The sequence below is a fragment of the Gobio gobio genome, assembly GCF_949357685.1.
Source record: "Gobio gobio genome assembly, chromosome: 20".
In the NCBI taxonomy this organism is placed as follows: Eukaryota; Metazoa; Chordata; class Actinopteri; order Cypriniformes; family Gobionidae; genus Gobio; species Gobio gobio.
The window spans coordinates 5436786-5453723 of NC_137113.1; the positions used below are offsets into that span (position 1 = coordinate 5436786).

The 16938-nt window shown below is 46.3% G+C and overlaps 1 protein-coding gene across 1 annotated transcript in view; it reads left to right on the forward strand.

The window, feature by feature from the left end:
• The window catches only part of LOC307143785 (uncharacterized protein), a 66238-nt gene that overhangs the window by 11700 nt on the left and 37600 nt on the right, over window positions 1–16938 (forward strand). Inside the window, exons 11-12 of the mRNA XM_079845546.1 lie at window positions 247–591; window positions 2917–3017. Coding sequence (XP_079701672.1) covers window positions 247–591; window positions 2917–3017 — 446 coding nt within the window. The remainder of the gene's footprint in view (window positions 1–246; window positions 592–2916; window positions 3018–16938) is intronic.

The following is a 16938-nucleotide window of genomic DNA, read 5'->3' on the forward strand; positions in this document are numbered from 1 at the left end:
GCACAACAACTCCAGGAAGTACCACAACTGAGACCACAACAGCAGAAAGCACCACAGCAACAGAAAGTACCACTAGTGAGACAACTGTTGGTACCACAAACACTCCTGAAAGTACCACAACCGAGACTACAACTTTGGGTACTACAAAAACAGACAGTACAACAACTCCTGAAAGTACAACAACCGGGACCACAACCTCAGAAAGCACAATCCCAGAGACAACATCTGTGGGTGCTACAACAACAGAAAGCACAACAACTCCAGAAAGTACAACAGTGGAGACCACAACAGCAGAAAGTACCACAACTCTGGGCACCACAAGAACAGAAAGTACCACAACTGAGACCACAACAGAAAGCTCTACAGCAACAGAAAGTACAGCCACAGGCACAACAACTCCCCAAAGTACCACATCTGAGAGCACAACAGCAGAAAGCACAACCCCTGAGACCACAACTGTAGGCTCTACAACATCAGAAATCACTACAACAACAGAAAGTATGACTACAGGCACAACAACTCCAAAAAGTACTACAACTGAGACCACAACAGCAGAAAGCACCACAACTGTGGGTACTACAACAACAGAAAGTACCACAAGCAAGACCACAACAGCAGAAAGCACCACAACTGAGACCACAATACTGAGCACCACAACAATAGAAAGTACAACAACAGGCACAACAACTCCAGAAAGTACCACAACTGAGACAACAACAGCAGAAAGTACCACAACTGAGACAACAACAGCAGAAAGCACTATATCTGAGACCACAACACCGAGCACCACAACAATAGGCACAACAACTCCAGAAAGTACCACAACTGAGACCACAACACCGAGCACCACAACAATAGTAAGTACAACAACAGGCACAACAGCAACTCCAGAAAGTACCACAACTGAGACAACAACAGCAGAAAGCACCACAACAGCACAGAGCACCACAACTGAGTCCACAACACCGAGCACCACAACAATAGAAAGTACAACAACAGGCACAACAACTCCAGAAAGTACCACAACTGAGTCCACAACACTGAGCACGACAACAATAGAAAGTACAACAACAGGCACAACAGCAACTCCAGAAAGTACCACAACTGAGACCACAACAGCAGAGAGCACCACAACTGAGTCCACAACACCGAGCACTACAACAATAGAAAGTACAACAACAGGCACAACAACTCCAGAAAGTACCACAACTGAAACAACAACAGCAAAAAGCACTACAACCGAGACCACAACACCAAGCACCACAACAATAGAAAGTACAACAACAGGCACAACAACTCCAAAAAGTACCACAACTGAGACAACAACAGCAGAAAGCACTACAACTGAGAACACAACACCGAGCACCTCAACAATAGAAAGTACAACAACAGGCACAACAACTCCAGAAAGTACCACAACTGAGACAACAACAGCAGAAAGCACCACAACTGATACCACAACACCGAGCACCACAACAATAGAAAGTACAACAACAGGCACAACAACTCCAGAGAGTACCACAACTGAGACAACAACAGCAGAAAGCACCACAACTGAGTCCACAACACTGAGCACCACAACAATAGAAAGTACAACAACAGGCACAACAGCAACTCCAGAAAGTACCACAACTGAGACCACAACAGCAGAGAGCACCACAACTGAGTCCACAACCCCAAGCATCACAACAATAGAAAGTACAAAAACAGGCACAACAACTCCAGAAAGTACCACAACTGAGACCACAACAGCAGAAAGTACCACAACTGAGAAAACAACTGCAGAAAGCACCACAACTGAGATCACAACAGCAGAAAGCACCACAACTGAGTCCACAACACCGAGCACCACAACAATAGAAAGTACAACAACAGGCACAACAACTCCAGAAAGTACCACAACTGAGACCACAACAGCAGAGAGCAGCACAACTGAGTCCACAACACCGAGCACCACAACAATAGAAAGTACAACAACAGGCACAACAACTCCAGAAAGTACCACAACTGAGACCACAACAGCAGAGAGCAGCACAACTGAGTCCACAACACCGAGCACCACAACAATAGAAAGTACAACAACAGGCACAACAACTCCAGAAAGTACCACAACTGAGACCACAACAGCAGAAAGCACCACAACTGAGACCACAGCACCGAGCACCACAACAATAGAAAGTACAACAGGCACAACAACTCCAGAAAGTACCACAACTGAGACAACAACAGCAGAAAGCACCACAACTGAAACCACAACACCGAGCACCACAACAATAGAAAGTACAACAAAAGGCACAACAACTCCAGAAAGTACCACAACTGATATCACAACAGCAGAAAGCACCACAACTGAGTCCACGACACCGAGCACCACAACAATAGAAAGTACAACAACAGGCACAACAACTCCAGAGAGTACCACAACTGAGACCACAACAGCAGAAAGCACCACAACTGAGTCCACAACACCGAGCACCACAACAATAGAAAGTACAACAACAGGCACAACAACTCCAGAAAGTACCACAACTGAGACCACAACTCCAGAAAGTACCACAACTGAGACAACAACAGCAGAAAGTACCACAACTGAGACCACAACAGCAGAAAGTACCACAACTGAGACAACAACTGCAGGAAAAAGTACAACAACAGGCACAACAGCAACTCCAGAAAGTACCACAACTGAGACCACAACAGCAGAGAGCACCACAACTGAGTCCACAACACCGAGCACCACAACAATAGAAAGTACAACAACAGGCACAACAGCAACTCCAGAAAGTACCACAACTGAGACCACAACAGCAGAGAGCACCACAACTGAGTCCACAACGCCGAGCACCACAACAATAGAAAGTACAACAACAGGCACAATGACTCGAGAAAGTACCACAACTGAGACCACAACTCCAGAAAGTACCACAACTGAGACCACAACAGCAGAAAGTACCACAACTGAGACCACAACAGCAGAAAGTCCCACAACTGAGTCCACAACACCGAGCACCACAACAATAGAAAGTACAACAACAGGCACAACAACTCCAGACAGTTTAATAACCGAGACCACAACAGCAGGAAGCACCACATCTGAGACCACAACTCCAGAAAGTACCACAACTGAGACAACAACAGCAGAAAGCACCACAACTGAGACCACAACAGCAGAAAGCACCACAACTGAGACCACAACAGCAGAAAGCACCACAACTGAGTCCACAACACCGAGCACCACAACAATAGAAAGTACATCAACAGGCACAACAATTCCAGAAAGTACCACAACTGAAACCACAACACCGAGCACCACATCAATAGAAAGTACAACAGGCACAACAACTCCAGAAAGTACCACAACTGAGACAACAACTGCAGAAAGCACTACAACTGAGATCACAACACCGAGCACCACAACTGAGACCACAACAGCAGAAAGCACCACAACTGAGACCACAACAGCGGGAAGCACCACAACTGAGACAACAACACCGAGCACCACAACTGAGACAACAACAGCAGAAAGCACCACAACTGAGACAACAACAGTAGAAAGCATTACAACTGAGACCACAACACCGAGCACCACAACTGAGACCACAACAGCAGAAAGCACCACAGCTGAGACCACAACACCGAGCACCACAACTGAGACCACAACAGCAGAAAGCACCACAACTGAGACCACAACAGCGGAAAGCACCACAACTGAGACAACAACACCGAGCACCACAACTGAGACAACAACAGCAGAAAGCACCACAACTGAGACAACAACAGTAGAAAGCATCACAACTGAGACCACAACACCGAGCACCACAACTGAGACCACAACAGCAGAAAGCACCACAACTGAGACAACAACACCGAGCACCACAACTGAGACAACAACAGCAGAAAGCACCACAACTGACACAACAACAGCAGAAAGCACCACAACTGAGACAACAACACAGAGCACCACAACTGAGACCACAACAGCAGAAAGCACAACAACTGAGACAACAACACCAAGCACCACAACTGAGACCACAACAGCAGAAAGCACCACAACTGAGACAACAACAGCGGAAAGCACCACAACTGAGACGACAACACCGAGCACCACAACAATAGAAAGTACAACAGGCACAACAACTCCAGAAAGTACCACAACTGAGACAACAACTGCAGAAAGCACCACAAAAATAGAAAGTACAACAGGCACAACAACTCCAGAAATTACCACAAGTGAGACAACAACTACAGAAAGCATCACAACTGAGACAACAACACCGAGCACCACAACTGAGACCACAACAGCAGAAAGTACCACAACTGAGACCACAACAGCAGAAAGCACCACAACTGAGACAACAACACTGAGCACCACAACTGAGACCACAACACTGAGCACCACAACTGAGACCACAACGGCAGAAAGTACCACAACTGAGACCACAACAGCAGAAAGCACCACAACTGAGACAACAACAGCAGAAAGCACCACAACTGACACAACAACACCGAGCACCACAACTGAGACCACAACAGCAGAAAGCACCACAACTGAGACAACAACACCGAGAACCACAACTGAGACCACAACAGCAGAAAGCACCACAACTGAGACAACAACACCGAGCACCACAACAATAGAAAGTACAACAACAGGCACAACAACAGCAGAAAGCACCACAACTGAGACAACATCACCGAGCACCACAACTGAGACAACAACAGCAGAAAGCACCACAACTGAGACAACAACACCGAGCACCACAACTGAGACCACAACAGCGGAAAGCACCACAACTGAGAACACAACACCGAGCACAACAACTGAGACCACAACAGCAGAAAGTACCACAACTGATACAACAACACCGAGCACCACAACTGAGACAACAACAGCAGAAAGCACCACAACTGAGACAACGACAGTAGAAAGCACCACAACTGAGACCACAACACCGAGCACCACAACTGAGACCACAACAGCAGAAAGCACCACAACTGAGACAACAACACCGAGCACCACAACTGAGACCACAACAGCAGAAAGCACCACAACTGAGACCACAACAGCGGAAAGCACCACAACTGAGACAACAACAACGAGCACCACAACTGAGACAACAACAGCAGAAAGCACCACAACTGAGACCACAACACCGAGCACCACAACTGAGACCACAACAGCAGAAAGCACAACAACTGAGACAACAACACCAAGCACCACAACTGAGACCACAACAGCGGAAAGCACCACAACTGAGACAACAACACCGAGCAGCACAACTGAGACGACAACACCGAGTACCACAACAATAAAAAGTACAACAGGCACAACAACTGCAGAAAGCACCACAACTGAGACAACAACACCGAGCACCACAACTGAGACCACAACAGCAGAAAGCACTACAACTGAGACAACAACACTGAGCACCACAACGGAGACCACAACAGCAGAAAGTACCACAACTGAGACCACAACACCGAGCACCACAACTGAGACGACAACAGCAGAAAGTACCACAACTGAGACCACAACAGCAGAAAGCACCACAACTGAGACAACAACACCGAGCACCACAACTGAGACCACAACAGCAGAAAGCACCACAACTGAGACAACAATACCGAGCACCACAACTGAGACCACAACAGCAGAAAGCACCACAACTGAGACAACAACACCGAGCACCACAACAGCAGAAAGCACCACAACTGAGACAACAACAGCAGAAAGCACCACAACTAAAACAACAACACCGAGCACCACAACTGAGACCACAACAGCAGAAAGCACAACAACTGAGACGACAACAGCAGAAAGCACCACAACTGAGACAACAACACCGAGCACCACAACTGAGACCACAACAGCAGAAAGCACCACAACTGATACAACAACACCGAGCACCACAACTGAGACCACAACAGCAGAAAGCACCACACCTGAGACCACAACAGCAGAAAGCACCACAACTGAGACAACAACACCGAGCACCACAACTGAGACAACAACAGCAGAAAGCACCACAACTGAGTCCACAACACCGAGCACCACAACAATAGAAAGTACAACAACAGGCACAACAACTCCAGAAAGTACCACAACTGAGACCACAACAACTGAGACCACAACAGGCGAAAGCACCACAACTGAGACAACAACAGCAGAAAGCACCACAACACCAAGCACAACAACTGAGACCACAACAGCAGAAAGCACCACAACTGAGACAACAACACCGAGCACCACAACTGAGACAACAACAGCAGAAAGCACCACAACACCGAGCACAACAACAGAGACCACAACAGCAGAAAGCACCACAACTGAGACAACAACAGCAGAAAGCACCACAACTGAGACAACAACACCGAGCACCACAACTGAGACCACAACAGCAGAAAGCACCACAACTGAGACAACAACAGCAGAAAGCACCACAACTAAAACAACAACACCGAGCACCACAACTGAGACCACAACAGCAGAAAGCACAACAACTGAGACAACAACAGCAGAAAGCACCACAACACCAAGCACAACAACTGAGACCACAACAGCAGAAAGCACCACAACTGAGACAACAACACCGAGCACCACAACTGAGACCACAACAGCAGAAAGCACCACAACTGAGACAACAACACCGAGCACCACAACTGAGACCACAACAGCAGAAAGCACCACAACTGAGACCACAACAGCAGAAAGCACCACAACTGAGACAACAACACCGAGCACCACAACTGAGACAACAACAGCAGAAAGCACCACAACTGAGTCCACAACACCGAGCACCACAACAATAGAAAGTACAACAACAGGCACAACAACTCCAGAAAGTACCACAACTGAGACCACAACAGCAGAAAGCACCACAACTGAGTCCACAACACTGAGCACCACAGCAATAGAAAGTACAACAACAGGCACAACAGCAACTCCAGAAAGTACCACAACTGATACCACAACAGCAGGAAGCACCACAACTCAGACCACAACAGCGGAAAGCACCACAACTGAGACCACAACACCGAGCACCACAACTGAGACCACAACAGCAGAAAGCACCACAACTGAGACCACAACAGCGGAAAGCACCACAACTGAGACAACAACAGCAGAAAGCACCACAACTGAGACAACAACAGCAGAAAGCACCACAACTGAGACCACAACACCGAGCACCACAACTGAGACCACAACAGCAGAAAGCACAACAACTGATACAACAACACAGAGCACCACAACTGAGACAACAACACCGAGCACCACAACTGAGACCACAACACCGAGCACCACAACTGAGACCACAACACCGAGCACCACAACTGAGACCACAACAGCAGAAAGCACCACAACTGATACAACAACACCGAGCACCACAACTGAGACAACAACAGCAGAAAGCACCACAACTGAGACAACAACAGCAGAAAGCACCACAACTGAGACAACAACACCGAGCACCACAACTGAGACCACAACAGCAGAAAGCACCACAACTGAGACAACAACACCGAGCACCACAACTGAGACCACAACAGCAGAAAGCACCACAACTGAGACAACAACACCGAGCACCACAACTGAGACAACAACAGCAGAAAGCACCACAACTGAGTCCACAACACCGAGCACCACAACAATAGAAAGTACAACAACAGTCACAACAACTCCAGAAAGTACCACAACTGAGACCACAACAGCAGAAAGCACCACAACTGAGTCCACAACACTGAGCACCACAGCAATAGAAAGTACAACAACAGGCACAACAGCAACTCCAGAAAGTACCACAACTGATACCACAACAGCAGGAAGCACCACAACTGAGACCACAACAGCGGAAAGCACCACAACTGAGACCACAACACCGAGCACCACAACTGAGACCACAACAGCAGAAAGCACCACAACTGAGACCACAACAGCGGAAAGCACCACAACTGAGACAACAACAGCAGAAAGCACCACAACTGAGACAACAACAGCAGAAAGCACCACAACTGAGACCACAACACCGAGCACCACAACTGAGACCACAACAGCAGAAAGCACAACAACTGATACAACAACACAGAGCACCACAACTGAGACAACAACACCGAGCACCACAACTGAGACCACAACACCGAGCACCACAACTGAGACCACAACACCGAGCACCACAACTGAGACCACAACAGCAGAAAGCACCACAACTGATACAACAACACCGAGCACCACAACTGAGACAACAACAGCAGAAAGCACCACAACTGAGACCACAACAGCGGAAAGCACCACAACTGAGACCACAACAGTAGAAAGCACCACAACTGAGACCACAACACCGAGCACCACAACTGAGACCACAACAGCAGAAAGCACCACAACTGAGACCACAACAGCGGAAAGCACCACAACTGAGACAACAACACCGAGCACCACAACTGAGACAACAACAGCAGAAAGCACCACAACTGAGACAACAACAGCAGAAAGCACCACAACTGAGACCACAACACCGAGCACCACAACTGAGACCACAACAGCAGAAAGCACAACAACTGAGACAACAACACCGAGCACCACAACTGAGACCACAACAGCGGAAAGCACCACAACTGAGACAACAACACCGAGCACCACAACTGAGACAACAACAGCAGAAAGCACCACAATTGAGACCACAACAGCAGAAAGCACCACAACTGAACCAACAACACCGAGCACCACAACTGAGACCACAACAGCGGAAAGCACCACAACTGAGATGACAACAGCAGAAAGTACCACAACTGAGACCACAACAGCAGAAAGCACCACAACTGAGACAACAACACCGAGCACCACAACTGAGACCACAACAGCAGAAAGCACCACAACTGAGACCACAACAGCAGAAAGCACCACAACTGAGACAACAACACCGATTACCACAACAATAGAAAGTACAACAACAGGCACAACAACAGCAGAAAGCACCACAACTGAGACAACAACACCGAGCACCACAACTGAGACCACAACAGCAGAAAGCACCACAACTGAGACCACAACACTGAGCACAACAACTGAGACAACAACAGCCGAAAGCACCACAACTGAGTCCACAACACCGAGCACAACAACTGAGACCACAACAGCAGAAAGCACCACAACTGAGACAACAACACTGAGCACCACAACTGAGACAACAACAGCAGAAAGTACCACAACTGAGTCCACAACCCCGAGCACAACAACTGAGACCACAACAGCAGAAAGCACCACAACTGAGACCACAACACCGAGTACAACAACTGAGACAACAACAGCAGAAAGCACCACAACTGAGACAACAACACCGAGCACCACAACTGAGACAACAACAGCAGAAAGCACCACAACTGAGACAACAACACCGAGCACCACAACTGAGACGACAACAGCAGAAAGTACCACAACTGAGACCACAACACCGAGCACAACAACTGAGACAACAACAGCAGAAAGCACCACAACTGAGACCACAACACCGAGCACAACAATTGAGACCACAACAGCAGAAAGCACCACAACTGAGACAACAACACAGAGCACCACAACTGAGACGACAACAGCAGAAAGTACCACAACTGAGACCACAACAGCAGAAAGCACCACAACTGAGACAACAACACCGAGCACCACAACTGAGACCACAACAGCAGAAAGCACCACAACTGAGACAACAACACCGAGCACCACAACAATAGAAAGTACAACAACAGGCACAACAACAGCAGAAAGCACCACAACTGAGACAACAACACCGAGCACCACAACTGAGACCACAACAGCAGAAAGCACCACAACTGAGACAACAACACCGAGCACCACAACATTAGAAAGTACAACAACAGGCACAACAACAGCAGAAACTACCACAACTGAGACAACAACACCGAGCACAACAACTGAGACAACAACAGCAGAAAGCACCACAACTGAGACAACAACACCGAGCACCACAACTGAGACGACAACAGCAGAAAGTACCACAACTGAGACCACAACACCGAGCACAACAACTGAGACAACAACAGCAGAAAGCACCACAACTGAGACCACAACACCGAGCACAACAACTGAGACCACAACAGCAGAAAGCACCACAACTGAGACAACAACACCGAGCACCACAACTGAGACGACAACAGCAGAAAGTACCACAACTGAGACCACAACAGCAGAAAGCACCACAACTGAGACAACAACACCGAGCACCACAACTGAGACCACAACAGCAGAAAGCACCACAACTGAGACAACAACACCGAGCACCACAACAATAGAAAGTACAACAACAGGCACAACAACAGCAGAAAGCACCACAACTGAGACAACAACACCGAGCACCACAACTGAGACCACAACAGCGGAAAGCACCACAACTGAGACCACAACAGCAGAAAGCACCACAACTGAGACCACAACAGCAGAAAGCACCACAACTGAGACAACAACACCGAGCACCACAACTGACACCACAACAGCGGAAAGCACCACAACTGAGACCACAACAGCAGAAAGCACCACAACTGAGACCACAACAGCAGAAAGCACCACAACTGAGACCACAACACCGAGCACAACAACTGAGACAACAACAGCAGAAAGCACCACAACTGAGACCACAACACCGAGCACAACAACTGAGACCACAACAGCAGAAAGCACCACAACTGAGACCACAACACCGAGTACAACAACTGAGACAACAACAGCAGAAAGCACCACAACTGAGACAACAACACCGAGCACCACAACTGAGACGACAACAGCAGAAAGTACCACAACTGAGACCACAACAGCAGAAAGCACCACAACTGAGACAACAACACCGAGCACCACAACTGAGACCACAACAGCAGAAAGCACCACAACTGAGACAACAACACCGAGCACCACAACAATAGAAAGTACAACAACAGGCACAACAACAGCAGAAAGCACCACAACTGAGACCACAACAGCGGAAAGCACCACAACTGAGACAACAACACCGAGCACCACAACTGAGACAACAACAGCGGAAAGCACCACAACTGAGACCACAACAGCAGAAAGCACCACAACTGAGACAACAACACCGAGCACCACAACTGAGACCACAACAGCAGAAAGCACCACAACTGAGACAACAACACCGAGCACCACAACATTAGAAAGTACAACAACAGGCACAACAACAGCAGAAACTACCACAACTGAGACCACAACAGCAGAAAGCACCACAACTGAGACAACAACACCGAGCACCACAACTGAGACCACAACAGCAGAAAGCACCACAACTGAGACAACAACACCGAGCACCACAACATTAGAAAGTACAACAACAGGCACAACAACAGCAGAAACTACCACAACTGAGACAACAACACCGAGCACAACAACTGAGACCACAACAGCAGAAAGCACCACAACTGAGACAACAACACCGAGCACCACAACTGAGACAACAACAGCGGAAAGCACCACAACTGAGACCACAACAGCAGAAAGCACCACAACTGAGACCACAACAGCAGAAAGCACCACAACTGAGACCACAACACCGAGCACAACAACTGAGACAACAACAGCAGAAAGCACCACAACTGAGACCACAACACCGAGCACAACAACTGAGACCACAACAGCAGAAAGCACCACAACTGAGACCACAACACCGAGTACAACAACTGAGACAACAACAGCAGAAAGCACCACAACTGAGACAACAACACCGAGCACCACAACTGAGACGACAACAGCAGAAAGTACCACAACTGAGACCACAACAGCAGAAAGCACCACAACTGAGACAACAACACCGAGCACCACAACTGAGACCACAACAGCAGAAAGCACCACAACTGAGACAACAACACCGAGCACCACAACAATAGAAAGTACAACAACAGGCACAACAACAGCAGAAAGCACCACAACTGAGACCACAACAGCAGAAATAACCACAACTGAGACAACAACACCGAGCACCACAACTGAGACAACAACACCGAGCACCACAACTGAGACGACAACACCGAGCACCACAACAATAGAAAGTACCACAACTGAGACAACAACTGCAGAAAGCACCACAACAGAAATTCCCACCACAGGTATCAAAACAACAGCGCAATAGTACATTTCAAAGCTTCTAGTGACAAAGGCAACAGTGGCAAGAAAAACTTTCAATTCAGGAAAAATCTAATATTTTTATAAAATACATAAAAATTGGGTCCGACCATTTTAACACATTTATTTAATTAATTAGTTCTAGAGAAAAATAATGCATTACAATTATTAACAAATGTAACACACACCCCACCCCAGACCTACGTAGTTAATCTCACATTTGATCTTTTAATCTTGTCTTGCAAGTAAACACATGAACTGTTACATGATTTATGTATAATGAGCAGAGCTTGAAGTGGGCCAGTATGCACCGGCACACAGTATCGGCACTTCTTTATTTTAATCAGTAGTGTACCCTCACTTTTTCTTGCATTCCGTCTCTTCTCACATTTTGCTGGAACTCTGAGTGCCCACACCAAAACATAGAATCAGACTATTGATTAATAACGAAACACTCGTGTCACGATTCAATACTATAATGATACTAATCTCACAATACAATATTTATTGCAATATTTTAGAACAAAATAAAGAAGAGATGTAGTTTTATTATTACTTTTTTATTATTAATGAAATAATATTATTGTTATTATATTATTATCAGTACACAGAAATATTCCCCCATTGCATTACTACATACTTTATATTCAACATTATATTTAGTAGTTTCCTGTCGTAATGTCACTGAAACTCGGTAAACCTTTTTTCTCCTGCACTCACACACACTCTGTGCGCACACACACTCTCCCAGTGCTTGCTATGTTCCGCCTCTCCTGCTATTAATGCACTATACATATAAGAATAAACCATTTAAAATGCTTTGAATAATCACACTACTAAAACTAAACGTGATATAGTGATTTAAATGATGTTTGCTCTTTCACTCTGAGGAGTGTCATTCCGGCAGCTCGTGCGCTTCTGATGATCAGTGCAATCAGTCACAGTTCTTTCATGTTGTTTTTTGAACGTCCGTGTTTACTACAGTATCCGCATAAATCTGTTCATCATATAAAGTCATTGTGTCTCTTCAGAAGACTTGGATTTGGATTAGACCACTCGATTGATTTTTTTTACCATGCCTTTATGACATTTTTGGGATCTTTTAAGTTTGAGAGGAATTGACTTTAAATGGAGGTAGCTACAGCAATCTTTCTCTGGTTTCTCGAAAAATATATTAATTTGTATTTTGAAGAGTTATGAATAACTAATAGGTTTGAAATGACATGATGGTGAGTACATGATGACAGAATTTAAAATTTTGAGTAAATTATACCTAATAAATACAGTAAACTGAGCCTTGAATGAAACTAGCTCTATAGAGACATATCACATCAACAATCCTTCACATCAACAACCCTTCTGACATGCATATCCATTTTACTGTGTGTTATATAAACGAACAAACTACGTAATAGCACAAAAAGACGGGGACTATGAGCACAGGCAGTGGGCGCCGGTATACAGTTTGAGCTGTACAGTTCTGACATGAGTGCGATGGCGGCAGCTCTTATGAATACAGATTATTATTAGGTGTCATATTCCCACGAAAATAAACGGGACAGCGAAACGCTCAGGGCACGCCATCCAATCAAGAACATTTTTTTTTGATTAACTGATTAATAGACTGATAGGCTGATCTTGTGACATAATTCTCCTTTTTATGAAGTTACTGATACCCAGATTTTTTCAATCAACATTTTCAGTCAGTCTCACTTTCTCTGAACTTCTAACTTCGACTGTTTTCGGAGCAGCCTCGAGTCTTAATGCTTCTGTTCACTAGCTGGGGAGGAACTTGCATTGTTATTGTTGAAATATATATATATATATAGCTAGTTGTAGCTGAAATAATTAATAACCTTCAAACAATATAATTTTTAAGCAGAAAGTACAACCATAAGCACAACTCCCGAAATTACCACAATCGAGACCACAACAATAGAAAGTACAACAACAGCAGAAAGCACCACAACTGAGACAACAACAGCAGAAAGCACCACAACTGAGACCACAACAGCAGAAAGCACCACAACTGAGACAACAACGCCGAGCACCACAACAATAGAAAGTACAACAACAGGCACAACAACAGCAGAAAGCACCACAACTGAGACCACAACGCCGAGCACCACAACAATAGAAAGTACAACAACAGGCACAACAACAGCAGAAAGCACCACAACTGAGACCACAACAGCAGAAAGTACCACAACTGAGACAACAACAGCAGAAAGCACCACAACTGAGACAACAACACCGAGCACCACAACTGAGACCACAACAGCAGAAAGCACCACAACTGAGACAACAACACCGAGCACCACAACAATAGAAAGTACAACAACAGGCACAACAACAGCAGAAAGCACCACAACTGAAACAACAACACCAGAAAGCACCACAACTGAGACCACAACAGCAGAAAGCACCACAACTGAGACCACAACACCAAGCACCACAACTGAGACAACAACACCGAGCACCACAACAATAGAAAGTACAACAACAGGCACAACAACAGCAGAAAGCACCACAACTGAGACCACAACAGCAGAAAGCACCACAACTGAGACCACAACAGCAGAAAGCACCACAACTGAGACAACAACACCGAGCACCACAACTGAGACAACAACACCGAGCACCACAACTGAGACAACAACAGCAGAAAGTACCACAACTGAGACAACAACACCGAGCACCACAACTGAGACAACAACAGCAGAAAGTACCACAACTGAGACAACAACACCGAGCACCACAACTGAGACCACAACAGCAGAAAGCACCACAACTGAGACAACAACAGCAGAAAGCACCACAACTGAGACAACAACACCGAGCACCACAACTGAGACAACAACACCGAGCACCACAACTGAGACCACAACAGCAGAAAGCACAGCAACTGAGACAACAACAGCAGAAAGCACCACAACTGAGACCACAACAGCAGAAAGCACCACAACTGAGACAACAACAGCAGAAAGCACCACAACTGAGACAACAACACCGAGCACCACAACTGAGACCACAACAGCAGAAAGTACCACAACTGAGACAACAACACCGAGCACCACAACAATAGAAAGTACAACAACAGGCACAACAACAGCAGAAAGCACCACAACTGAGACAACTAAACCAAGCACCACAACTGAGACCACAACAGCAGAAAGCACCACAACTGAGACAACAACACCGAGCACCACAACTGAGACAACAACACCAAGCACCACAACAATAGAAAGTACAACAACAGGCACAACAACAGCAGAAAGCACCACAACTGAGACAACAACAGCAGAAAGTACCACAACTGAGACAACAACACCGAGCACCACAACTGAGACAACAACAGCAGAAAGCACCACAACTGAGACAACAACACCGAGCACCACAACAATAGAAAGTACAACAACAGGCACAACAACAGCAGAAAGCACCACAACTGAGACAACAACAGCAGAAAGTACCACAACTGAGACAACAACAGCAGAAAGCACCACAACTGAGACAACAACAGCAGAAAGTACCACAACTGAGACAACAACACCGAGCACCACAACAATAGAAAGTACAACAACAGGCACAACAACAGCAGAAAGCACCACAACTGAGACAACAACAGCAGAAAGCACCACAACTGAGACCACAACAGCAGAAAGCACCACAACTGAGACCACAACAGCAGAAAGCACCACAACTGAGACAACAACACCGAGCACCACAACTGAGACAACAACAGCAGAAAGCACCACAACTGAGACCACAACAGCAGAGAGCACCACAACTGAGACAACAAAAGCAGAAAGCACCACAACTGAGACAACAACAGCAGAAAGTACCACAACTGAGACAACAACACCGAGCACCACAACAATAGAAAGTACAACAACAGGCACAACAACAGCAGAAAGCACCACAACTGAGACAACTACACCAAGCACCACAACTGAGACCACAACAGCAGAAAGCACCACAACTGAGACAACAACACCGAGCACCACAACTGAGACAACAACACCAAGCACCACAACAATAGAAAGTACAACAGGCACAACAACAGCAGAAAGCACCACAACTGAGACCACAACACCGAGCACCACAACTGAGACCACAACAGCAGAAAGCACCACAACTGAGACCACAACAGCAGAAAGCACCACAACTGAGACCACAACAGTAGAAAGCACCACAACTGAGACAACAACGCCGAGCACCACAACTGAGACCACAACAGCAGAAAGCACCACAACTGAGACAACAACACCAAGCACCACAACTGAGACCACAACAGCAGAAAGCACCACAACTGAGACAACAACACCGAGCACCACAACAATAGAAAGTACCACAACAGGCACAACAACTCCAGAAAGTACCACAACTGAGACCACAACAGCAGAAAGCACCACAACTGAGACCACAACAGCAGAAAGCACCACAACTGAGACAACAACACCAAGCACCACAACTGAGACCACAACGCCGAGCACCACAACTGAGACCACAACAGCAGAAAGTACCATAACTGAGACAACAACACCGAGCACCACAACAGTAGAAAGCACGACAACAGAAAGCACCACAACAGAAATTCCCACCACAGGTATCAAAACAACAGCGCAATAGTACATTTCAAAGCTTCTAGTGACAAAGGCAACAGTGGCAAGAAAAACTTCCAGATTAGGAAAAATCTAATATTTTTATTAACATACATAAAAAGTAGGGCTGACCATTTTAACACATTTATTTAATTAATTAGTTCTAGAGAAAAATAATGCATTACAATTATTAACAAA